The following is a 26731-nucleotide window of genomic DNA, read 5'->3' as shown; positions in this document are numbered from 1 at the left end:
TTTCTGAGGTAATTCCCAACAGGTAATTGTGAACCATCCAAGAGGTTGTTGCAGCATACTTTATGATCCAAACAGAAGACCGCAGCTAGTACAGGGTTTAAGTAATTTATCCTGGATCAGGATATTGTTCCTTCATTGCAGGGCTGGACTAGATGACCCTCTGGGTCTCTTCCAATTCCACAATTCTATGATTCCACGAAATGTCAGAAACACAATGTGTTTAACATAAAACCCTGTATTGTTTTGCATGTCCCTCTCCCAGGGGGAGTTTTGTACCTTTACTCCAATGTCTCATAATGTTCTGGTATTGGATGCCGTGTATTGAATGACAAGAGTAACACAGCTTTCATTTCACAATAAATCTCTTTAGGAGTAAGAGGCATAATTTCTAAATCTTAAAAATATCCCCAGACACACACAGAGATACCGTACAGTTAGCAGGTGCATGAATTACCATGTTTGCACAAGGGGCTACAGATGCCAAACCCTCAACCCAAACAGAGACCCAGTTAGTGTCAGACTGCAAGTGCACAAAGTACAAGAACATCTTACAACTAAATATTTTGGGGAGGGGGTAGAGGAGGAGTCAGCAGAGAAGGGGCATATATCTTAAAGGTAAAATGACATGCTTTCAATGCAAAATATCCCAGTTTTAATCCATGGCATCTAAAGTAGTTGTGGGATAGACTTCTGTCTAAAACTCAGGAGCCTTTACCAGTAATTGTAGTCTGGGGTAGTCAATATGGCCTGTTTCAGATATTGTGGGCTCCAACTCCCATTAGCCCCAGCCTGCATGGCCAATGGTCAGGGATAATGGGAGATATAGAAAATACTGACCCAAATGATCTGACTTGGTATGATGCTATGGGGTAACATAGGTCTCACATCATTATTTAGTTGACACATTTCAAGTTTGTTTCAACCTTCTTCGTAACTATTTTATAATATACTTGTCAATGTGTTCTGTTGAAGGAATGTAGACATTTGATTTTCTTCAGCATGTCACACTCATTTTCAATGTTGACTTACCTAAAATCTTTACCTTGACAACTGATTTTGGTTTTCTTCTTTTCCTTCCACTATTTAGTGTGGAATTAGATTTTAAGCAGCAAGAAGACAAACTACAGCCAGTTCTGAGAAAACTTCATCCTATTGAGGAAACTCAGGTTGCACCTTTGCCTTATTCCCAGGAGAGTTACTCCTCAACTCCCAAGCAAAAATCCAAAACTGAATCAAAAAAGCACGGAAGATGGAAACTCTGGTTTCTTTAACTAACTCCGTAATATATGGAATTTTAAGGCCTTCTTCAAAAAACAAACAAACACATCCACACGCAAAGTTGTGGAATTTTTAAAAAAGGGATCTTGGTAATCTGAGCAGGTGACTGTCAGCAAGTCTTATACTGACAATATTAAAGAAGCATTCTGTTCTCACCATATGTACCAAAAAGGCCTTTGTACCTATGAACTAACTTTCAGGAGCAAGGCGTTAAATCACACCTTGCCAACTTTGTATTCAAATTTCACCAGTGTGGGATGTAAAAGAATTTTAAAAACCAGGATAGAAATTTAGGTTAGAAAAGTAAAACTACTCTCCCCCAAGTCCCTCAACCCACAATCATTTTTTAAAGAAACATTTTAATGTCAAACTGCCATCTTGCTCACATCTGAGTATATTAATTCAAGTAAGATTTGTTTTGATTTCTTTTTGTGAAGGCGAAGAGCAAGCCTTTTGGTTCCAAAGGCCTTCGTTGTACATCTAATTTTCCAAATATGCTGGGGTTGGGTAGTGCCATTTTCAGCACATAAAATCCTGAGGAAAGCACAATATTTTCAAATGGTCTGAGACCATGAATAATCTTTAAGATGTGACTATGTGTAAACTTGCCTTTATGTGCTGTAGCATTAAGCCAAGTGATTGCATCTCAGTTAAATGCTGGCACCTTTTATTTAGTGTCATTTTCATTGCCAGACCTACTGCTCACTTTATACGGGGAGCAATGAAAAGCCACCCAAAGTCAGGACATGCCTTTAATCACTGAAAAGTTGACAGGGTCAAAGCTAGGGGCTCTTAGCTCTCTTAGATATCATTTTTAATCTGTTGGTACCCAACAGCTAAAATTATATATTCTTGGCACCATATTTTGGGAGGGGGGAGGAGAAGAGATGGATAACATTAAAGTAACAGATCATTGGCAGCTGCCACAATTTAATACTCTTTTGTAATTCAGTCTTGAAAAACACTATACACTATTGACACACTGTGCCAGAAATTTTATAATGTGTTGTGCTTTTTAAAAGTTCACAAGAGCCTGGCAATTTTATTTAGTTGCGCTTTCAAGAAAGACAGCCAACCATCCTGACCTCCATATTTCGTTCAGTATTAACAGATCAAAACCTTGAATGAAAATGTGAAAACAGACAACTTTAAGATAAGGTTATGGATTTACAAATCAGTCCCCATACAAAATCCATTGAAGTTGAAAAGTGTTCCGGGATTCATTGGGAAAAAAACTGGTAACCTTAAGAGTAACATTTAAAATTCATCCTCAACTGTAAACCTTGGGCATGAGACATTCACTTTCTTTATTACCCACGAATTTCAAGAGGAGGAAGCCGAATACTAAATTCTCACCAATATCAATACTATAAGGAAGTTCTTAAATTTGGTTGTGTTGTATCCTGATTTCCCCCCATATTTTTAAATCGTGTTTCAAGAGGAAAAAAATATGTTATAATGACTTTCCTTGTAAACTTTAGGATTAAGTCAGACTTCTCAGATCCTTCCTAGTTTAATTTTTAACAGGGTATATGCAAGGTATTAGGTATACAATTTCATGTCTTGAACAAGCATTTTTTCAATGCTGGGAAGCAACAAAAAGGGGAAATAATTTTACTGGTAGAATTCCACACAAAAAGGAGAAACAAGTGTGTGACACTCCACTTACTTCAATCTCAAAGTCATTATTTAAATATTGCCAATTTTATATGGCTCCCCCAAAAAGCAATTTGGTCATTTTTAGGGGGAAGATAAATGCTTCACTTAATGAGTTATGAAAATGCAGTATGTGATTGTTATGGTCAGCTTCAAACAGTACTTCCTATTTATGCTTTAACGAAAAATTCACACCTTTCTAGTAAAATTCCAAGAGGGCTACAAATCATTGTACATATTCCAAAATATTTTTTTGCGAAAGCTGAAGGATGAGAAAGGCATTTCCGTGCCATGAAGGAAAGTGCAATTGTTTTATGTTAGACGGGGGAGAATGAAACAATGTATTTTATAATGTTTTTAATTAAAGTTCAAAACCTGTTTACAAAAGATCCCACCATAAATATTTTAGAATTCCAAATATCTCAGAACATAAAATATATTATTTTTATGAAAACAAAATCCTCAAATATAAGCATATGTATATTAAACTAAGATGTTTATTATGATACTGCAAACATCTTCACATACAGAGCAGCTCAGTTCCTTTGACCATTGATGCATGGTCTTAAAGAGAATCATGGCCATTATCTTGATCCAAAGAAGTACAAATGGGAAGTCTGCACATGTAGAGACTTCTGTTTACTTCTGCTGACACTATAACCCATAATACACCCCAAAACGCATTTGAAAATTCCCCCAAATCTAAAATATAGTTTGCCATCCAAGGCAGGTAGTTATCATTCAGTGACAGAAGCCCAGCTATATGCATTCATCCCCTCAAACAACAACAAATTGGGTCAATAGTCCAAGCTCTACAGTCACTATCTCACAAGTTATAAATGTCTTTGCTGAAAACTGCACATGCATATGTGCGCTTTCTCCATTCCCCTTCGCCTCACCCAACCCCACCAACACAAAACCAGGTTAGGACTTAAATCAATGCAAAGGTTGTTGGGCTTAAAGATTGTTAGCTGCAAGAAATGCACAACGAAAAAGTGTGCAGTCTTCTGGTATGTATGGTAAATATCTGCTGGTTTACAGCCCTTAACAAATTTAAGTGTTTTCATACCCGGGCCAAAATACGGATAGTATACAACTACACATATTTTAAACAAACAGCTCTCTGATATTCTTAGCATTTGATCTCTGTGTTACAGAAATAGCCCATATTCTCATGGGTTTCCATTTACATACAAATCTACAAAAACAGTATTTTGCTTGTTGCCAAGTAACACTAAAGCTACATTATACAGGTATCAAGGTGGAAAAAGAGGTGCTGGGAAACCATTTTGAAGCTGAAAAAATGAAACTAAATTAAATGTTCTATATACATGAACGGAGTATTTTTCCTAAAATGCTGACAAATTTTAATTCCTACACTTCCTCTATTCAAAAGGTAAAATACATATTCTTGCTCAAAATTACATATTGTGTTATCGTACCATACTATGTAACTTGTAATAAAATGTTCTCTGCAAGTGTGTAAACCGTATCATATTGTATTACATTTAGGATCACTCAGGCACAATTTAGAATTTTATGGAGGGACAATTTAATTCTTTAAAATTTGTAGCCAAGTACAATATGTGATTGAGATGTGAGATGACGATAGTTCCACTTATTGCGATCTCGTATAAAACCAGGTAGGACACCTAAAAGTAAGTGTATTTTCATTCTCCAATCTGGCATACTCCATAAGTTGCTGCTGTATTCATTAGCAATATCATGTGGTTACAACCACTGGTTTATTTATAAACACACTTCCATATCATGCTTTGATTCCATTTCAAACCAATAAATGCTGCAGTAATTTTATATTACTTGCTATTTTCATACTACAGGGACAATATTTTCTAAGTTTGCATAATTCCCATAAAGCAACATAGTTCTTTGTTTTGGAATTATTGGGAAACAATACATGTAAATATCACTTGTTTTCTTAAAAAAAATACACCACTGTAAGATACTTTACAGAGTCAGGATAAAATGGAAAAAAATATTAAAATTATAAACACTAAAAATATGAATTGTTTGCTTTTATTTTAAATATTTTTGCTTCTGAAAATTTCTGTACAACAAATTACTTGCTGTGCTGTCTCTATCCTCCCCCCCCCCCCGCTGCAACATTTCATTTCTAAGTACAACAGATTAATCTTTCATGAGCAATTTAAAGCTGAACTAGTTGTCAAGATAGCATTAGCCCAACTGCACCTCTGCAACAGTACCAAGCTCCTTCTCTATTAACTTAGTAATTATCATTGCCACAAACGGCATCATAAAGGCACAGTATTCATTGCGTTAGAAGGAAGCAATGGGCTTTCAACATTTCTTAGCATTATTTCCATATCAATAAAGTATGGGTGTACGCTATTTAAATTAATGTGGACTCTCTTGAAATATACTCCCCAATTCATTTAGCTGAATGCAGCCTGTTAAGTTTGGTGGGGTTTTTTTATTTTTTTATGAAAGTACAGGTACACTTGAAATGCTCACATTCTGCAGTAGATGAACAATTTCATAGAAGGCAAACCAAGTATGACTTGATTGCAATTATAGTATACCATAAGGCAATACTATGCCTCCTAGTGTATGAAATAAATCAGACAAGGATCGTATTGCTTGTGTAGCGCCATGATATTCAGTCTACTGTAAGTGAACTGAACCAGAAAGTCCAGTTTTAAACTTGCCTCCAATATTAAATTCAGTAGACAGCCGTAGCCAAGCCATTATTTTATTACCTTCAGCCCCCCACCATTACCTCCTACAATACACAAATGATAACACTGACATATCTCACAATATATTAAAGATTACCAAAGTAATTGCTCTACTAGATAGTCTTGGAAATGCTGGCATACTGGAATCCTATCATGCAGTATTAGAAACCTAACTTATCATTGAGCTGTCAACTGATGGAGGTCAGCTACCCACTACAGCTCCCCTAACAACGACAGCCAGTCTTCAGTGCCCTTGTAGGTTGCCTGTATCCTCAACCTCCATGCAAAATCAGTCTTCAGGGGTAAGGATCCTTGAGGCAGAAACAGTGGGTCACAGGTAAGTATGTAGGAAATTGCTTTCTTTTTGCATATACAGGAAGCTTGCAACATGGGAGAGTACTTTTCAACAATCTGTTCTGTTTCCAGCTTCCCTGTTCGGGTACTCTTAGGGTCAACCTAGATGAACCAAAATGGCTGACAAGAAATGCTAGCCTAGATAGCTGGTTCAAGCAGAGGCCCACAGCAGACAGCAGTCAAGATTTTCCTCAGGGAGAAGGGTGGCAGCTATGGAAGGGTGGACAAGTGGCAGTGATTTGCTGGAGATGCCAGTTTCTTAAGGGGAAGAAACAGTGGCAAGTCTTGCAACCCCTGCTGCTGGAGTCCTCCTTTTTCTCTTCAGTTGCTCTTAACATTACAGATTTGACCACATTGTCCCAAAATAGCCTACTAGGAAGGAAACTGGTCTCTTGCAGCTTCACTGAGCATTTTCCTGGTTGTGGCATCCAGTCCTAGAATCAAGGAGAGCCCTTGGCTGAAGGAAACCCTAAGCCCAGGTCAGGCCCAAGTTCTTTCCCCATCATCAAGACCCCCAAAAAGCTGATAGATGGGTGGTGTGGGGACTAACATGATAATAATAAATTTAGAAGACAAATGTGAAGAAGGCATATACTAGAGATTATAGTGACAGCTTCACAATAAAAAGATTTTTCCAAAGGATATTACTTAGATAAGAATGGTTAACCAAATCCACTGATCACAGAAGGGGGGGGACCCACACACAAACACACAAACATTATTAGGTTACATATTAGACAAGAGCCTCTGAGCTGTAAAATCAAAAGGGTAAGTGGCTGTAAAAATCCAGTAAGCATTGGGAGAATAAGTAAGACCTCCCTCCATGATGACATAGAGCCATTAAACAAACAGTTACTGGGTACTATTGTTTCATCGTTTTTGGATCCATCTAGCAACAGTATCATGCAGGTTGCATTTTATGAGTTTGTCAACAAGGATATCATGAGAGGCTGTCAAAGCTCTTCTGAAATCAAGATATACTATGGCTCCAACATTCCCATGATCTACCAAACTAGTAACACACTCTCTCTCTCTCTCTCTCTCCATATATATCAAACTCTGTAACAAAATCCACCCTGCACTCTGGGACAAATGCAAACAACTAGCCGTCTGGAGAGCTGAAACGGAGACCTCACATAAGACAGACACACACACCAACAAACTCCACAAACTAGAGAAACGCCAGAAGCCCAGCCACCCTCCACAACAACCCATGAAACAAACAGTACATAACATATCAGACAGGATCCTCACCACAACTGAAACCAAAGTACTCTCCAAAGGTTTCAACTTTGCAGTCGCCCCGAGACGCATCCCCACGGAAAACATCATATGCGGAGTCGAAGCTAGCCTAACCAAAATCAACCCAGATGAAGCCAATAAAATCAGACTTGAAGTCACCAACATCCTCTGCTCCAGCAAACCACCCAGAAGCAATTTACACAAAGAAGAACAGAAAGCACTCACCAACCTGAGGAAAGACAACAACATAATCATTCTCCCAGCAGACAAAGGTAATGCCACTGTGGTGATGAACACATCGGACTACCAAGCAAAACTATCAAATCTACTCCAAGATCCTACCTACCAACCTATAAAAACAGATCCCACCACCTATCTGGAAAAAACCACCAAATCCAAAATAAAAGCCTCTCCTATCAGTGAAGAAATCCAGCTAAGAATCATCCCCAGAGAAAAATCATCCAGATGCCCCAAACTCTACGGCCTCCCCAAGATACACAAAGAAGGAACACCACTCAGACCAATAGTCAGCTCCATAGGCTCACCTCTACAAAATCTCGCTAAATTTCTCGCCAAGCAACTTCAGCCCTATGCAGAATCCATCTCTTCACACGTTCCAAACTCCTTCCAGTTCATAGAAACAATAAAGAAGCAAAACCTACATCCTAATGACCTACTTGTGAGCTTCGATGTTATATCTCTCTTCACACAAGTGCCCATTAATGAAGCCTTGACAGCCATTCAAAACAAATACAATCCCCCCGAATACATCTTGGACCTGACCAACCACTGCCTAACCAACACGTACTTCATCCACAATGGACAAAGATACAAACAGATAGAAGGAGCACCTATGGGATCACCCCTCTCACCGGTCATCGCAAACCTGTACATGGAACACTTTGAAACCAATGCTTTAGACAAGTCAGAACACAAACCCAAACTTTGGCTCAGATATGTTGACGACACCTTTGTAATTTGGCCACACGGGAAGGAAAAACTGGATAGCTTCCTCACACATCTCAACAGCCTACACCCCAAAATACAATTCACTATGGAAATAGAAGCCAACAACCAACTTCCCTTCCTTGACGTCCTAATCTACAAAAAACCTGATGGCTCCCTAGGACACACTATCTACCGGAAAAAAACACACACCAACCGCTACTTACATGCACAATCACACCACCACCCTGCACAAATAAACTCCGTAGCCAAGACTCTCATCTCCAGAACCAAACGCCTGGCTGACAAAGACCACTTGACAACTGAGTTACAGAATCTCTCAAATGTGTTAATTGCCAATGGATACCAGCAAAACAGGGTTACGAAGCTAATCCAAAAAGAAACACCCCCCAAAAACCAAGACACAGAAGAAAACAATGGCATGGCCCTCCTTCCTTATATCAAGGGCACTACAGATAAAATTAGCAAAATCCTCCATAAACACAATATCAAAACAGCCTTTTGCACCAACCAAAAAATAGCCAATATCCTCAGAAACCCCAAGGATAAAATCCAGTTGGAAAACCAAGGGGTCTATGAAATACCCTGCAAAGTCTGCCCAGCCACGTACATTGGACAAACAAACAGACGAATAAATGCACGTATCGCAGAACACAAGAATGCCGTCAAAAAAGAAGAAAAAACTTCCTCTCTTTTCCAACACATGAAAGAAACAGGACACGAAATTAATTTTGCAGATTCCAAATTGCTCTTTAACATGGAACATCACCACAAGAGAATAATCATGGAAGCCATCAAGATAGAGAAACACCCTCACAACATGAACAAGCGTGACGACACATCCCGCTTGCCAGACATCTGGAAATTAGCCCTCCCCACAAAAACTGACACCAGATCCAGAGGCACACAGAACGCCATCACCAATCAACCACACCAGACCCAAACCCAGACCCTCTCCACAGATAAATTACAGACACCATCCAGTAGCCAAACCATGGTGGCACCTCCGGATGCTGCACCCCCCTGCAATCCCTACACAGATCTGGCTGACACAGGCCACAAAACCACAGCTCGCCCCTATACACGAAGCCAAGCCAGAGCACAACTAAGTGCAGTACAGCCATCTTCTCAGAAAAACTCTTCACAAAGTTCAAGAGGTCAAGACACAAAGACTTTAGCAACTAATCCACACCTAATGACCCACCTAAGTGGTACTCAGGATATCACTCAAGAAATCACTCAAGATATCCCTCAAGTAATTAAGGAACAAAAGAAGAAAAGGCACACTAGCCTGGGAACTTCCTCTCTGCCCAGAACATTGGAGGCTATACACCACACCCCCTCAACAGTATTTATAGGAACTCAAACACTGAGATCCTGCTCTGTTCCAGTAACAAGAAGCCGAAAGCACCAGCCTGAAGATGACGAGTGAGACCTCGTCGAAACGTCGCCTAGACACCCCAACTTTTACACGGGAAGACACCCGAGGACACCAAAACCTGCATTCCTGTACCCGTGAAAATCTACGAAAGCATATATATAACATTTTCATAAATTATGAAGTCTAGAATAAAAAGTACAGTGATGGCTGGAAGTATCATTTGGTTGGGAATAGATCCATTGCCATGTTTGGAATAGTGTGACTAAGACTTTGGATCAAATTTCTGCAAAGCCATGAAAGCTCACCATTTGCTTTCTCAGCCACAATATTTTTGTGAGGGTAAGAGGAGCAGAACCATGTATAGGATAAAAGCAACCAGAGTCCTATTTCATTCTGGAGGGAGGGAAGCAAGTCGGTGACTTTTGCTGAATGCTCTTTCCCACTATGTCACTTGACAAGATGCACTGCAGAGATAGAGACCCTAAGCAAGAGCACAAGAAGTCGCACTGGCAGGCTGGAGGGAGAAGTTGGAATTGGTGAAAATAACTCATTAAACCCTAGTTATTTCTGTGAATGCAATGAGTCCTCCCATTCATAGAGGGGCAAAACTTAGCCCAACCCATAAAATGTCTATCCAAACCTAAAGAAAAAGAATAGCTTATAAATTTTATTTAATTTCAGGTTCCAAGTAAGTGTTTTAAAAGCTTGTTTTCCATAACTTTCATTTCAACGTAAATATGAACAAATAGAAGGGCATATCCAGCAGTCCATCATGGCTGGTTTATACAGCATCACTACTGTGCAATTTGAATAAATTTCTATTCCACTTAATAGTTTTAACATGTGATAAGCCAATTTGCCTTCCATTGTCAGTTCCCTCATTCACAGCACTAAGATGCAGTGGTTTGAACAATTACACAAGCAGAATCATTGATTTATCGCAAAATAGCTGCAATCATCTGTGAAGGAAAAGTTATCAGAAAGCACCCTTGCAATATGTCGAACACATTTCTGTGCAGATTTTGCAACGAAATTCGCCAAAGACATTGTGTGCACAAGTGCCTTCCTCTGCATCTTGCTTCTTCCTCCGTGGGCCATCCTTAGAACCTTACAAAACTGATTTTCTATTCCTTTTGGTAACTTTATAGCCCTTATGGTTTCCAAGGAATAATGTGATAGTAAATGCTGAATTTTGTGGGTTGAATATGCTGCCCATTATTTTAGACCTTTCCCCTCTACCCTTTTAACATCACCTCTCAATTTGCACAACAGTAAGGTTAAAAGGCACAATGGTTAATAATTTAACATTTCTTAACAAATCATTTGAATTATGCATGTCTTTTTGAATAAGTAAATGCTACATGCACCACTTTATCCTAGGATCAAATTTTCTGTATCTGGAGGAACAAATAGCACCATTCAAACTACATTGTTCTAAGTGTGTTTTAATTCTTAAGGACAACTTGGGATTTTAGAAGTATCAGCAAACTGAGCTTCCAGTCTCTTTACCTTTCTCATTTTTGTTCTTCCGCTGTAATAGTGAAGATCAGTTCGTTCACTCAAGTGGGGAGCCCCTACTGTACCTGGCCATGGCCCACTCCTTGTCCAACATCACATGGTCTATTGTCACACAATGGAACTTGCTGCCCCAGGAGGCAGTGATGGCCACCAACTTGGATGGCTTTTAAAAAGACTAGACATATTCATGGAGGAGAGGGCTATGATTGGCTACTATGGTTATGCGCTACCTCCACAGCTGGAGGCAGTAAACCAGTTGCTGGAAATCTTGCAAGGCAAGAGTACTCTTGTGCTCATATTCTGCTCCCTGGTTTCCCACAGGCACTTGACTGGCCACTGTGAGAACTGGGTACTGGACTAGATGGGTCATTGGCCTGATCCAGCACATTCTTAAGTTCTTATTAAGGAGCTACACAGGGTTTGGGGAGGACCAGAATTTCCTAAATGCAACCTGAAGCAGGTGGAACATCCAGTCTGGTCATAGAAAAATTTCCCAAAGTTCTAAATGCTCTAGATGTAGATTAAGAATTCAACTATGAAAAAGCAAACTCATCGAATGTTTTGCGTCTTAATTAAATCTTTGGGGAGGTGTTTGTTTATTTGTTCGTTTGTTTGTTTGTTATGTTCTATATTTTGTGTTTTCATGTTGTAAGCTGCCCTGTGATGTTCAAATGAAGGGCAGTGTATAGATTTAATAAATAATAATTACCAGAATCAGTGGTCATCTCACATGTGGTGTCATGCAATTGAGAACAAGCTTTCAAGAGATTGCCTGGACCCATCTATACCTATGAGCTTGTCCGCCCTAGTGACTGAATCTCACTTATGCCTATGAAAGATTTTGTCACTTTAAGCTCTTTACAAGATACCTCAAGATTCTATTGTTTTTCATTTCTAAATATTACCTTGAAATACAGGGAATACCCAGCCTCATCTTTTGAATAGTATGCTTCTAGCTGGTTAATTTCTTTTTGTTATGAAGAATGTTCACAGGACAAAGCACTAACTCTGATGTGAAGACACCATCAAGTCTGGGCTTCTATAGCATTACCTTCCTAATCCAGGTGTATAATTTGTTGCCCTAGTTGTCACAGGACTGGAATTATGAGGGCTTTCGTTGGAGAAAGGGAATGCTTGACACTGGGAGTGAAAAGAATAGTGTCAGCTGTGAATTTAAAATAAGGCAATGATTATTCTGAAAATGCGTCTCACCAGTATCACTTTGAAGTATGTATCTGATGTTATCCTACAGCTTTGCATATAGTTTACTTTTCCACAGATACGTTAACATTGTGATCCTATACATATATACTAAAAAAAATAAAAATACTTCACTGAGTTCAGTCTGGCTTATTCCCAGGTGAGCATATATAGAATTGCAAGGCCTATTTGTTAGTAAACAGTTGCAAGGTCAAAGTTTCATATGGCATTTTATGGGTGTGATCCAATGCAGATTTTCCTAGGAGTAAACCCTACTGAACTTGACAGTAATCCCCAATTGGCATTGTGCTATAAACCAAGCTTCTTCCTCCTCAGCCATGTTAAGAACTGTCACAAAGCTTCTTGAGAAGAATTTAAATAAAAGATCAGATGTAAAACATGTCTTCTCCCTATTCATTTTTGTATATTTGAATTTTCTTGAGACTGTACAAGGTGAATCACTTTTGTGTAAAGGTACTATTCTAGCTGCTGTGGATTTAGACATTCAGTCTCATAACCATTGTACCACCGAATTATGCTGTACCAGTTTAGCGTCAAATCCAAATTCGGTGATGACCCCCTCCAAAATGGAAAAAAGAGAGAGAAGAACAAAACACACTAAAAAATAAATATTAACACATAAAGTTCAATCTGCCATTGATGCATGAAAGGTAAGATGATGCAAAATAAAGTACCTTCGCAGTGCAGTTTTACTACTTTATTGACACTATAAAAGTGAATCATCTTCGGTTGACTGGAATGAGTTATCTCAGAAATTCAGTGAATCTTAAATAGTAAGTGTCCCTTTAAAAATTCTTGGTACCGGCAGCATTCATTAAATAATTATAATATGTTCAAATGCAATGCTTTTATAATGCCATGTTCATGTTCACAGTATTCATTTTTAATACAATGTACTTGTTTGGCCAGCGTTCAAATACAAATTTACTGGATTTCAGACAATAAAAGAAAAAGACTGTGAAAACCATCAAATTTTCAGAATAGATCAGAATAAATCATTTAAGAAAGACAGTAACTACAAGGCCAGGTAATATATTGCCCCCCTATAGCTACAAATAATATTATGCGTGTGGGGAACAAGCTAAAAAGCTAATAATAATAATAATAATAATAATAATAATAATAATAATAATAATAATAATAAACAACCATTTAAATACTTTATCTGCTGTAACCTTTTGTCTTTGCTGTATTGATTAGTACATGTCCCATTGCTGACATCTCCAAAAAGGAAAACATCTAAATAATGCATCTCATTTAGGTAAACAGGTTTTCCTGAGTTGCCTTTCCTAGGCTTAAGGACGTTTACTTCAAAATGAATAAAAATAATATAAAACTATATTTATAAAAGAAAGCTATGACAAACCAACAAAAATATAGTAACTAAGAAAAAAGTCCCTCATCAGATCAGCCTCAAAATGCCACCTATAATACTCAAGTCAGAAGATATCCTTTCTTTAAAGTACACATTCACAAATCTATGATTCTATACTTAAAAAAACCCAAACATAATGCTAATGTCAGGCCAAAATATAGCGAAACTGGGCTCAAATTGTAACCGTAGCACCATCTCAGGATACTTCTGATGGTAATATACTCAATGTATTTTTGCTGATCATGTCAAAACAAAATTTTTTATATATTTGAAGGCCACGTCCTCAGTTTGTTACGCTAAAATTAATCTGGTCATAAAAGAGCTGCTTATATGCAGGAATTAACCTTTTTCCTGTTATATATGTGCTTGCTCATCTTAGCTTTCTAACCAGGAAATTCTTTAATAGGCCAACAAATGATCATCTTTTTGCACGTGGATCAAGCCAGATTCAAGACATTGACCTGGAAAATTATGAAATGAATAGAGGAATCTATCCCTAGATAAAGTTGTATAAAGGACAGTATAGGGCATATTGTCAATCAGATTATTTCAAAATTAGATGGTTGCTGACCAACTGTTGCAACAAGGTATACAAGCCTTTAAGACAAAGTTACATTTATTGGTCCAAAACAGTGTTGACTGCCAAGGGAATTTTTAAAATTTAAATAATTTGGGAATTTTTATGTTTGACAGCTGACATTTCTGAAAATGGGTATGTTTAACTTGCTCTTTGATTATTTTTGTGAGTTACAACATAAGCACTGGCAACAAACAATAAAGGTCTAACCAACCATATACAGCAAACCCTTGTCTTTTTCTGTCCAACTGTCATACAGACAATTCCAGGCTATGTGGGTTGGATAGGAAAATCTTGTAGGACCTACAGAACAGAGAACTTTCTGCTCACCTCCTCTAGAGGTCATCATTCCAGAGACTCAAAAGAATGCAGGAAAAGCCTTGCTCCCTGCTGTTGCTAACTTTACCTGATACAGTGCAAATATATATGAAGGAGAAACTTAACTGGAATATCTTAAAGGGCATAGAAGTGCGACTGCTGCAACAGTACTTGAGTATTTGTTGGGAAATACTACATCACTGTACTTGTCAGCTGTGGCATCTGCACTAACTATAGATTCCAAGTCCTTTTCAAGGTCACCTCCGCATAAAGTATATTACATGGATCAATCCTTGAAATTACAAAAGCATATATAAGTGGTGGCAAGGTCTCTCTCTGCTCCGAAAAGGGTCAAGCCTCCATAATAAAAGCAGCTGATATGAACATATCTTGGCCACTGCTGGTTTCAGCTTTCCAGGGACAAAGCAGGCAAATACTGCTTCTCCAAGAGCAAGCATAACTCCTGCATCAAGAGTTATACTAACCAACGCTGCCTCCTTTATATCTAGCATGGATTCAACTTGTTGTTTTAACTTCAGTCACTTCTCCCCAGGCATCAGAAACTGGTTAAGGGCTAAAATAGCTGCTCTAGGTTGCTTATAAATAAACAGTAAGTATGGACCATCCAGTTAATCATTAAAGCATTTCTATGTATATCCAAGCATATTTAGACCACTGAAATGAGCTTAAGATTTCATCATTTAAAGAGAAATGCAGCTGAAGTGAGAAGAGACATCTGTCATAACAAGAGAAACACAACCGAATGTCGAAACAAAATAAAAATAAAAATTCCTTCCAGTAGCACCTTAGAGACCAACCAAGTTTGTTACTGGTATGAGCTTTTGTGTGCATGCACACTTCTTCAGATACTTAAATTAACTGGGCCAGTTCATAATCACAACAAGGATCTTGCATACATGTTGTGCAGTACTCCACAGAAGAGATGTCCAATGGATTATGCACTTTTGTGAACAGTAACTGCCATAGTATTTTTAGAAGTTTGCCAATAGGCACTTACTATGAGTTCTGAATCACGTCCCATTGATATGACTGTTCTGTTTACTGTCCTCAGCAGCTTCTCCATAATAATCTGTACATGTCGCTGTGTCGGTCCCTATAAACCAAAGCAGAGCAGAAAATTAAAGGAAATCGTTGAAAAACCAACCTAAGGCTACTCCAGAAGTTTCTTTAAAAAACTGTGTACTCTTAAAGCAGCAATTGTGAATACTGTGTCAAATAATTTAGATTAAGAACTAATTTGAATTGGTGAGTTACTGTTCAATATGAGAAGTCCAGTAAAACTTTCCAACATTGTTGTAAAGACAAACTGATTAAGGTTGCGTACAAGGCCTTGCATCTAAAGCAGGCATAGGCAAACTCGGCCCTCCAGATGTTTTGGGACTACAACTCCCATAATCCCTAGCTAACAGGACCAGTGGTCAAGGATGATGGGAGTTGTAGTCCCAAAATATCTGGAGGGTCGAGTTTGCCTATGCCTGATCTAAAGCATTTTACTTCCCCCAAAGAAATCTGAGAACTGTGGTTTACCACTCACAGAGCTACAATTCCCAGCACCCTTAAACTACAGTTCTCAGATTTTGGGAGGGGAAAGCAATATGCTTTTGAGAAAGCCTTGTACTTAAAATGTGTGGCATGTATGCAGCCTTAGACTGGGGGGAACAAACTGGCACAGAAGAAAAGGGGAAAGCACGCATACCTAGATACACAGCAAGCACAACTTTGTGCTCGTCTCCATTCCACTTTTTTTTAGCTGAAATCTTTAATTTCTAACAATCAATCCTATGCTCCAGCTTCTCCTTTCAATGCCATGGTTTGGAAGCTGCTATACAACCATTCCATGGTAGAGCCCAACATAAATGATAAGTTGCCTTTTGCTCATTTCATTACAAAAGAATTTAAGGGCCTTCAGGAGCAGGCCAATGGCCCATCTAGTCCAGCATCCTGTTCTCACAGTGCCCAATCAGATGCCTGAGGGGAAAAGTCGATCAGTATTAGAGCACAAGAGCTCTCCCCGCCTCCTGTGGTTTCCAGCAACTTGTATTCAGAAGCATTCCTGCTTCCAACATTTTCACCTGTCTTTTAAGCTTGGAGAAGTCCCCTGGTCTACACAACTACCTGAGGGGCTTTGGGTTCTTCCTGGACTTTGTTTTCAGTCCAGGTAGATCCTTGCCATATCAATATGCCATGCCAGCTAAGTCATGTGACTCTCAACCATTACATACCACAAAGCAATTCAGTCAGAATTCACAATGTGACTTGTGAAAAGAGAAAAGGAAAAAAGCCACCCTTTGTTGCATGAAAACCCAGTAACCTCTGCTTGTGGCAAATGGAAGAAGAAAGATTGACGTAATCTGCCCAGTTTTAAAGCTTATATTTGAATCAACATACATTCTCTGTCTAGATTGATATGCTTCTCTAGTGAATGCATGAACTGACAGTGAAATTTTCAGACTGTTTTCAGAAATTTTCAGAAGTTTAACCTTTCAAAAGGCCCCTCTGTACTATATAGTCAAATAGATTATTTCTTCTGTACATCCATGTGAGGCTCCTCTTTCTGAAACACACATTTTAACAGTTTGGCCACAAATGATGATTACATTTCCATCAAAGGAAACATAATGTAAGGGTTGCCTCTTCACATGTCTTTTGCCTCCCCCCCCTTTAAGAAGGCACAGAATTAGCTTCATTGGCCACAATAACAACTTATTTTATCCTGCCCCTTTGCTCCCTGCTCTTGATAATTAAACCTTCAGCCAATAAATACCCTCGACCATTTCCCCCCAAAAAATCCCTTCAAAGTGTCTCAATTCAGCCAACTCATCTTTACTTTCTTTGACTTCTAAACAGGTATCACTGACAGCTTCCTAATCAGAGGGCCCTCAACTTTGCTATCTCAGCAGGTAAGGAAAACAGCAAGGTAATTGGTTGCACCACCCAAAGCATACCTCAGTTCAACTCTCCTTTTGCGGGAGGGAGCAGGGAATTAAGTCCTGCTGTTGGACTGTGTTCATCAAGCCCACATTTAGCCCAGAATGCTAGAATATGATCAGACTGAACAGTATCACAGGGCAACTTGTACATCTTGAATGGTACTGAGTAGATTTAAAACAACTGTCCCCTAATCCTTATGAGCTAGTGAGCCAAGAAGGTACATATAAAACTTCCAAGTAGAATAAGCACAATAGTCTTTTCATAAAAAAATAAATTTGCATAATGGGAATTTTGGAACAATGGAAATATAACACACACAAAAACTCACCGACAGTCACACCCATGGACCTACATATATAACTATTTAAAAATCCCAACCCTGTAAACTATATGCCATATCCTACTGATTCAGTGACTCAGAACATTCCATGTTACTGTTATGCTTAATTCAAAGGGAAATCATCCTCAGGTCATAGTTCTCAAAGAGCACTGCTGTTCTCATTGTTTTCACTTGGCTGTTTGAACAGGCATCTATGCTAAACAAATTGTTTTAAGATGGTAACATGGAGTTTTGCTGTGCATCATAAATTCCTGATAAATAATTCACACTACCCATCCAGCATTCTGACTTTTGCCATATGTAAAATAATGCTTGTGGCTAAGAAATTTTGTTTTCCAACAGCTATCCCTTTTCGAATGTGAAGTCAAAGCATGGACAGACATCCTATAGTGAGACTTTAAAATGAGCACACACAGAGTTCAAACAAACCTATTTGCTGATAAAACAAAATTAAAGCCACCTTCAGAAGACTGTATACACAAAGCACCGAAGGCCTCATCTTGCAGTGCAGCATGGATATAATGCAGCAGTCCACACTGCAAAGTTATTCATTCCTACACTGACAGAAACTGGGAATGAAGTCAAGAAGCAAGCTCAACTCCTGGGCATTGTTTTATTAGATGAGGTTCTTATTGAGTTTTCTTTTTATGCCTCTTAGGAATGCAAATGTGTCAGGGATGACAATGTGAAAGTAAGCAAGTGCCTACCCAGCACTTGAACTGAGCTGGGAAGCAAGGAAGCCGTGTATTCAGACCACTGAGCAAAGAAGTAGGTACTATTTGTAAGAGCCCAGTCTGCATCTGGTCAAACTGAGGAGGAGACCAGAGCCAAAAACTTCATAGGACCAGGTGAAAGTAGTATTAGCATCACCTGACTCCTACCAAGACAGTAGTTTAAATATTGTTTGTTAGCAGGCTTCAGGGGTGGTGTTTAAATGCAGCAGAGAAGCCCCACAGCTCCCTCCTTTTGCAAAATGCCACAGCAGCACAGAGAATTAAAGTGCTTGCATCCTACTTACCGGCTCCAGATCTCCTACCTACTGATAAATTGTTTGATAAAATAATAAAAATTAAATATTTGTCACAATACCAACTTTAAGCTTTTTTCCCTTCTAAAATAGAGCCCTAAGGCAAGAAGAAGCTCTACTTCTTTTAGCCTTATGCCCACTCACAGCAGTACTGAAAACTTTCAAGATTTCAGTATTAAATAAACACACTTAATTACTAACCACATCTTTCCTGTAAAGTACTTCCAGGATGTTGCTGACCAATTGGCAACAGGCTTCCAGGTCTTCCTGCCGTTCCAAATGATACTTCAGCTGATCTGTCATCATTGGCAGCAAAATCTCTCTACAGTCTGCATATTGAACAGGGGGAAAAGTAATTAAGTACTTAACCTTGAAAACACAAAGCTTATGACAAATTTCCAAACTGAAGCCAAACATGTTTAAAGTGCACGATCCAGGCAATGTCAGGTGGGTAGTCTCTGTGATTTGTGACAACTCTATTTTATTCTTTCATAGTTATATATTTGTGTTTCAAGAGGCAAAGCCATTTTTTACTTCATTTTGAGTAAATAAATATCCTAGTCATATTAAATTATCATTGCTAATTGCTCATGTGATATTGTTTGTGTTTTTCAATTTTTGGTTAATTTCACCCACTGATGCAAGGTTAAATTGGTGTTTCAAAGATCATCTTGCCCAGTGCAATTACGTCCATGGTGCAGAATGATTTCCAGTAAAATTTCCCAAATACTTGCAAAACATACATGTAAAATATGGATTCATATGTCTATATGTGCAGATACTAAATCACTGAACAGGACTGCAAATGTGTCACAAGTTATAGCAACATAACTTCCTGCATACTTCCACATTACAGCCCAACAATTAATTATCTACAAGATGTGGTTATAGTGCAATTACATTTGGAATAATTTCTGAAATGATTTTAAACTGTGGCGGATGCCATGGTTTAAAATGATTTTCTGTATTTATATTCTTTTCCATTTGGCTTTTTTGAGGCCAAACATTATTGTTTTACCTGCAATAAATGTCAGTTGAATCAGAAGCAACCAGTTAGAAATGCAGGATTTTGCCCTTCCCCAAACCCTCTCCCCATTTTTTCCTGCGTGTCTTCTCTCTTCGCTTGGTTATCCAGACATCATGATAAAGAAATGATACATCCCCAAACTATAGTCATATGCACGTCACTACAATGATTAATGAGTGACCTTGAAAAAAATCTGTTGCCTATAGGATTATGCACTTGTTCACAATACAAAGGCTGAAGACAGCTCATAAGTATGAGACAATAACCACAAGCAACAATACTTCAGCATCTGTTCATCTTCTGCTGCACAGATCTAACCCAAGATGATTAATGTCAGGTGAACATGTGCAAGAATAAAGTATTAATCTTTTTTAAACAGTTGCTCAGCAGGGCACCATTAACTAAGCAAAACTGTTCAGAGCAACACAGCCATGTTAAAGCAAAATGTAAGCACTCTGATGAATCTGAACTTAAAACACTTTATGAACATCATCTTCTAAGGGGGTCTAATATTTTGCTAGCCATGTTAAACGTGTGACCCACTGAACCATGTTGAATGTTCCTCTGCCATCAAGAGCACGCTAAATATATGAACATTTTTAATGAGGACTAAAACAGCAAGAGCTTGTTCACCAGGCTTTTATGGACAAGTAATTTTCAAATGCTTGGATTTTAGTAATCTGAAAACACTGTCCATGTGTATCTGCTTAGTTGCAAACTGACGGCCAAATAAAGATTCAGACACATAATAAGCTAGGTGCAACCAAGGTAAAGGGACCCCTGACCATTAGGTCTAGTCGTGACCGACTCTGGGGTTGTGGCACTCATCTCGCTTTATTGGCCAAGGGAGCCGGTGTACAGCTTCCGGGTCATGTGGCCAGCAGGACTAAGCCGCTTCTGGTGAACCAGAGCGGTGCACGGAAACGCCGTTTACCTTCCCGCCGGAGCAGTACCTATTTATCTATCTGCACTTTGACATGCTTTCGAACTGATAGGATGGCAGGAGCAGGGACCAAGCAATGGGAGCTCATCCCATCGTGGGGATTCAAACCGCCGACCTTCTGATCGGTAAGTCCTAGGCTCTGTGGTTTAACCCACAGCGCCACCCGCGTCCCGTGGGTCAGACCATGATGACTAGTGGATCCAACTGGGATCCACTAGTCAGTGAGCACTCTACATAAGATACTTACTCATAGGCTCAAAGGCAGACATGAAGATTAGAATTTAATCAGGGGGACTGAGCATGTTTAACTGGTACAGGAGATCTTACGGAGAATTTTTCTGACGAGCTCTAAGATATGTCTACCTTGACTAGAGACCACTAATCGATTGATTCACCCTAAGTGCATATTTAGGATAAAGGTTTCTAACAACAGTACAGGATAAGGCAATTTATCATTTTACCAATCTAGGACTAGATCTCCATAATATAGAATTGTCATGACTGACCAACCAAGGGACTTTGCATAGCGTACTGAAGATTCAAATGAGGACAAGGTTCGGGCTACTTCATCAGTACCTTATTCAGGGACACAACTCTGTTTCCATGCTCTTACTAAAAAGGATGAGTCCCCTGCAATAACTTGTAGCTGACTTAGCAGAACCCATGGGAGCTATCTGAGGTCCTGCATGTTCTGTGCTCAACACAGACTGGAGACTGCCACTTTTCCCTACAAGCCTTGTGCCCAGAACTCACCAAGAATGCAACAAATAATCTAGAAAATTCAAAATACAGGAAATATTGTCATGATTTCAATACCATAAAACCGTATTCATAATCATCATCATCATAAAATCATTCCAAACGGTCCTCCCAGTATGAACATTTTAGACAGAAGTTCCTTTTTTAATTTTCTTTTTTGGAGTGGAGGGAGGTATTTTTACTGAGGCATCTTCCCAAATATCTGAGCATAATTGAAATGCAATTTTTAAAAGAATTAAGAATTCTGTTGAAACTGGAAGACAAACATACTGCCATTTATAATATCATAGCGTACTACATCCAAGCAGAATACTAAGTTTTAAGCTGACATTGGTAGGGGTATTTGTGGCTTGCACATCTTTCAACATCAAGGAAGCCTATTTATCACAGTCCTAACCTGTGTTCCGGTCACCAGCTCCACTTGATTCATTTTTCAAATATGCTGACTTCACCTCTAAGTAAAGTCCACAGTGAAGAAGAGAAAAATCTTTTACGAAACTTTCAGACGCTTAGTTCTGTTTTGACCTTTTCCACAACCAGACACATACAAGTTACAGGGTGTGGGAACAATCTATAATTCAATGTATGTAATCCATATTAAAGCCCCTGCCCATATAACCACAACGTTCATCTCTCTGAACACTCAATTACCAAAATGTGTTCATTATTACTATTATTACATTGGTAATTTTGGGGTGTCAATACAAATCCAGAAGCTTTGCTGGCATGATCATAAGCATTATAAAAAAATGTATTCACTGTGGCAGGTCACAGCGAATACTGAACTTCAGCTATCTGCCTCCACATAGTTTATACGTGGTACTATAAACAAGAAATTATGGGGAGAAATAATTGCACAAAAACAGAAAAAGAGAGAGGCTTTGTATTATTACGTTGTCATAACTTATGTCAGAGAGTGGCAGTTTATTCTTACCTATAGCTAGATATCCATATATGTTTTACACAAAAGGAAAACGCTGAAACTCAAAATCTAGTGTAGGATTTCATTAAACCGTAAAAAATAGTTTTATGGGTCCTCAAAATCACTAACAGCCTGAAAGCATGCATGACTCAATGTACCTTAAATTCAATGAAATGTACTCAAGAACTCAGCTTGAGTCACCAATGGAAAAGAACAGTATTTGTTGGACTGTGTAGTGCAATCATACTGCACAAGCAAAGTGTAGCATTACGTACAGCACTGCACCCCCCATGAACACTAAAAAGAATCACCAGGCATTGCCTTTCATAGCAAATTAAAGTGGCTATGCATCTCAGAGTTTTGAAGCAAAAAGGGCTGGCCCAAATAAAGGTAGTGGTTTCTACACAGTCAAGGGAATATATGCTTGTAAATTAAAAAAGGGAATACCATGGCTGACGATACTGAAACCCACAGAGAAGATTAGCGGGCTTGTGCTTCCCCTGTTCTTTTTCTGGCAGAGGCCACTCCTTGGGGCAACAAAAACAGCTTCAGCACCAAAAACTAAGCTTAAATCCAGATTGAACTGAAAGTAGATAATCGTCCACAAGATCTTGGGAGTTGCAGAGCAACCACCTGCTTGAGCACCTTGCTCAGAAAGGGAATGTTTACAAGTAGCCAATAGTTATCACAATCTTCCTGGTCCAAATAATTTTCAGAAGCAGTCTGACAAGTGCTGAAAACAGCTACAGCAGCAACATCAAATGTCTGGGAAGTGGACATTTTCCATCTTTTGTCCCATCCTGAACTTGCCTAAGTCACCACTGTGTTGCCTTTTTTCACTGGCGGCCTCCTACTGTCAGGCAGAAAGGTATGAGTATATCTATTTTTAAAACAAGTAACTTCCGAAAGGGCTGTTGAGACCACACTTCTCGCAAATAGGGTGTAGCTAATCAATTCCTGCCTGCTCCATGTGTAAGGCAAGAGGGACAAGGAGAAAGCATACAAAAGAAGGCCATATTTATCCAAGAACGTCATTCATCTAACAATACAAGACTAGGTTATGGACACATCTGCAAACTGACCCATTATCTTGGCCAGAGCAGCTTTTATCCCTGAAGTGCTTAGCAAACATACCACTTCATTCCTCCACGGTTTCTTTGTAGTGTGCAATTAAATGTATAATTTAATTATGGGATACCACAAACCCAAATATGGTTTTCATGTCGGATTTGAAGGCAAACCATACTTTGCCCAGTTTGGCTATGAGACAACTGCTCAAAGAAATAGATAGGAAACGGGAAGAAGGATGTGAGCCTAAGGACAGCCAAGCTAAGCATCACTTTACATGTGGACCAACCTGATAGTTCTATAACTTTTACTCTACAAATATATACACATTTGCACTTGCAATAAAGGTTGTGGATCATTGGCTACAACCTCAACTGCTATCTGCAGTAAGGAATAGCTGGCCCTGACAAAGACTGGCAGATAGCAAATAATGAGACAATTTAATGATTCTTTAAAGATTCTATGATTTTTTTCCCCTTACCATGCTGAGTGAAAAGGTCACTGTGAACTATTTCAATCAAACAATATAGCTTCTGAATTGTGAGACGGCCCATTGGAACATTCAGTATAAAATCTGTGAATAGCTTGCTGCGGCGGGGGGGGGGGGGAGAAACAAAAAGAAAATTAACATGTTTTTCAAATGTGAATTTAAGAATTTGGGAGTTTTGAAAAGCTTTTTTAGAAAACAAAACAAAAACATTATCTTGATATAAATATATTATTCCAAACTCCTTGTTAATTTGCAAGACTCAGCTCAAACCACAAAACACATTTTGGTGTACTTTTTGGCTTGATGAGCCTGGAAACTAGACACTTCATAAATTTCAGAATTTCTGCAATCATTTATTCTGGTAAGACAGTTCCTAAGACTGCTGCAGTATCAGTCTATTTTACATGGTTGAAAGGAAAACTTCAGACTTAACTAAAAAGGTGTGATTAATCAAACCCTGCTTAATCACTTTGACTGCAATATCAAGACATAAGTAGGTAAAAATTTGAAGATATGCCCAGCTTTAACCCTTCTAGCTTGCTTGGATTCTAAGGTTGTTACCATGGAATTTAAGGCAACAATACCAGCATCTCCTAAAAACAAACTGGAAGCAAGTATGTTAATATACAATAACAACCTCGAACTGTGGTCTAACATGACCCTAGACCCTCACATGTGTAAACAAGAATTCCATGGCAAATAACTTTTCTGACCTGGAGACCTCATCCCTTACAAGTCACACAGTCTTCCTATCCAGTTATGTAGCAAAACAAACTAAGAACAGGCTGGATATAGCTCTTCATTTCTCTTCTAATCTGACTGGAGTTTTATGCCCAGAACGACTGAAATACCCTTCTCGCCCAACACAACTGCCATACAGGAATTCCTGTTTTTGATCCCTTCTCCAACCCTGCTCCATAATCTCTTTGAAAATCCAATGCAAATAAAGGTTTCTGCAGGTCAACTGATTGATTCACATGAGGATCTTGGCTCCTACCAGTATTTATGTCATAAAATGTATACACCATTTGATTGTAAATAAATAAATGACTCGAAGTAACATCATATGCTTATCTACTCAGAAGTAAGACTCAAGAGTTCACTGGGCCTTACTCCAAAGTAAGTGTGTAAGCTGCAACACACACTTGTATATACATGCACACAGAGACATTAAGGCCATTATCTTGCCTAGGTGTAAGGGCAAGTGAAATTAGTGGGAATTACTTCTGAGTAAGCAAGCATAGGACATCACCATAAAATAAATATTAATCTCACCCAGCGAATTATTTGGGTTTTTTTTCATTTAAAAAGCAAGCTTTGATGATTTTATCCACCCCACCCTGGTCCACTGTTTTGGAATCATTTACGCACTCCATTTGGGGCTCTCCTAGTTCTACCCATCTATGGTTATAATGCCCACACCAATAAAATAAAATAAAATACAAGTTATATTCATAGAAGTCATTTAGACTTGCATATTCATAGAATCATAGAGTTGGAAGAGACCACAAGGGCCATCGAGTCCAACCCCCTGCCAAGCAGGAAATATATTGAAATGGTAAGAATTGTTAAACTTTACAGCAATATTAGAATCTGCTCTGAGATGTCTTTGATAAAGCAATAATTTAAGTAAACATCAGTACATTTGTACTGAAAAATATGTGTATAATAGTGCAAAACCAATGCACATTTACTCAGAAGTCCTGCTGAGCTTAACAGGGTTTAGTCCAAGTAAGTGTGCATATGATTACAGTCTAAAATGTGGTACATAACGAAAAAATTAAAGATTCTGATGGCTCAACATTTTTAAAAATCTTTGACACTCATTGTATAATCTATAACCTGTGAAGGTCAACAACATTTATCTGAAAAAATATGTATACTAAAAGTGAAATATGTTTGCTCCGTATGCCTTCAGGAACTGATTATAGTTAATCATTTTGGGTGCCAGATTTCTACTGCAGCAATAAAATACCAATCATATATAGTCTTTACACACATACAAAAACAAGTTAAAAAATTATATATCAAGGACTAAAAGCTAAAAGCATAGCAAACATTTTGACTCTTACCTAAGTTCTTTGGGGTCAAAAACAAGTTTCACATCATTCACAATAGTTGGCAAATATTTAAGTGCAGCTCCCTAAAATGGAAAAGAATAAATGTACAATTTAATGGTAAATGTGGTGACTGTTAGCTAAGCAATAAACGATTTGATTTGAAATGTAATGCTAAACTGAAATCATGTGCAATTCAATTTAATGTTGAATAAAATAAAAAATAAAAGCCAATATTACCACTAACATAAAAAACCTTACCTCTATAGCATTTTAATACTGCAAACTGCTTCATTGTATCTCAGTAACTTTTACAATAACCCTTTTATCTCTTACAAGCAGTGAGGCTCACAAAGATGGGATACAATTATTTGGTTAATTGAGATCATGAGTGAAACAAAATTTGAACTGGGAACTTATTGGGTCTTACGTTCTCAAAGTTAGATCATTTCTCTTAATATATGAATCCACCAGATTTCCAGCCAAGCATTTAAAACAAAAGGCTAAAAAGTAATATGGAACTTGTTCCCAAAATGAAGATTA

At 38.4% G+C, this 26731-nt stretch overlaps 2 protein-coding genes across 7 annotated transcripts in view; one reads left to right on the top strand and one right to left on the bottom strand.

Moving 5' to 3' along the window:
- INSYN2A (inhibitory synaptic factor 2A) overlaps positions 1-4937 on the top strand; it is a 60720-nt gene extending 55783 nt beyond the window's left edge. For all 3 annotated transcript variants that reach the window (XM_081912771.1, XM_081912770.1, XM_081912772.1), the window contains one exon: positions 1088-4937. In XM_081912771.1, coding sequence (XP_081768897.1) covers positions 1088-1271 — 184 coding nt within the window. In that variant the 3' untranslated portion in view covers positions 1272-4937. The remainder of the gene's footprint in view (positions 1-1087) is intronic.
- The window catches only part of DOCK1 (dedicator of cytokinesis 1), a 383360-nt gene that overhangs the window by 235878 nt on the left and 120751 nt on the right, over positions 1-26731 (bottom strand). For all 4 annotated transcript variants that reach the window (XM_081912599.1, XM_081912601.1, XM_081912600.1 and 1 more), the window contains exons 24-27: positions 26204-26274; positions 24123-24229; positions 19124-19251; positions 15622-15717 (exon numbers count right to left, since the gene is read on the bottom strand). In XM_081912599.1, coding sequence (XP_081768725.1) covers positions 15622-15717; positions 19124-19251; positions 24123-24229; positions 26204-26274 — 402 coding nt within the window. The remainder of the gene's footprint in view (positions 1-15621; positions 15718-19123; positions 19252-24122; positions 24230-26203; positions 26275-26731) is intronic.

This window comes from Podarcis melisellensis, assembly GCF_964234715.1.
Source record: "Podarcis melisellensis genome assembly, chromosome: 5".
NCBI classification, from domain to species: Eukaryota; Metazoa; Chordata; class Lepidosauria; order Squamata; family Lacertidae; genus Podarcis; species Podarcis melisellensis.
The sequence above is the reverse complement of the archived record's forward strand: the minus strand, read 5'-3'. Positions and strand labels throughout refer to the sequence as shown.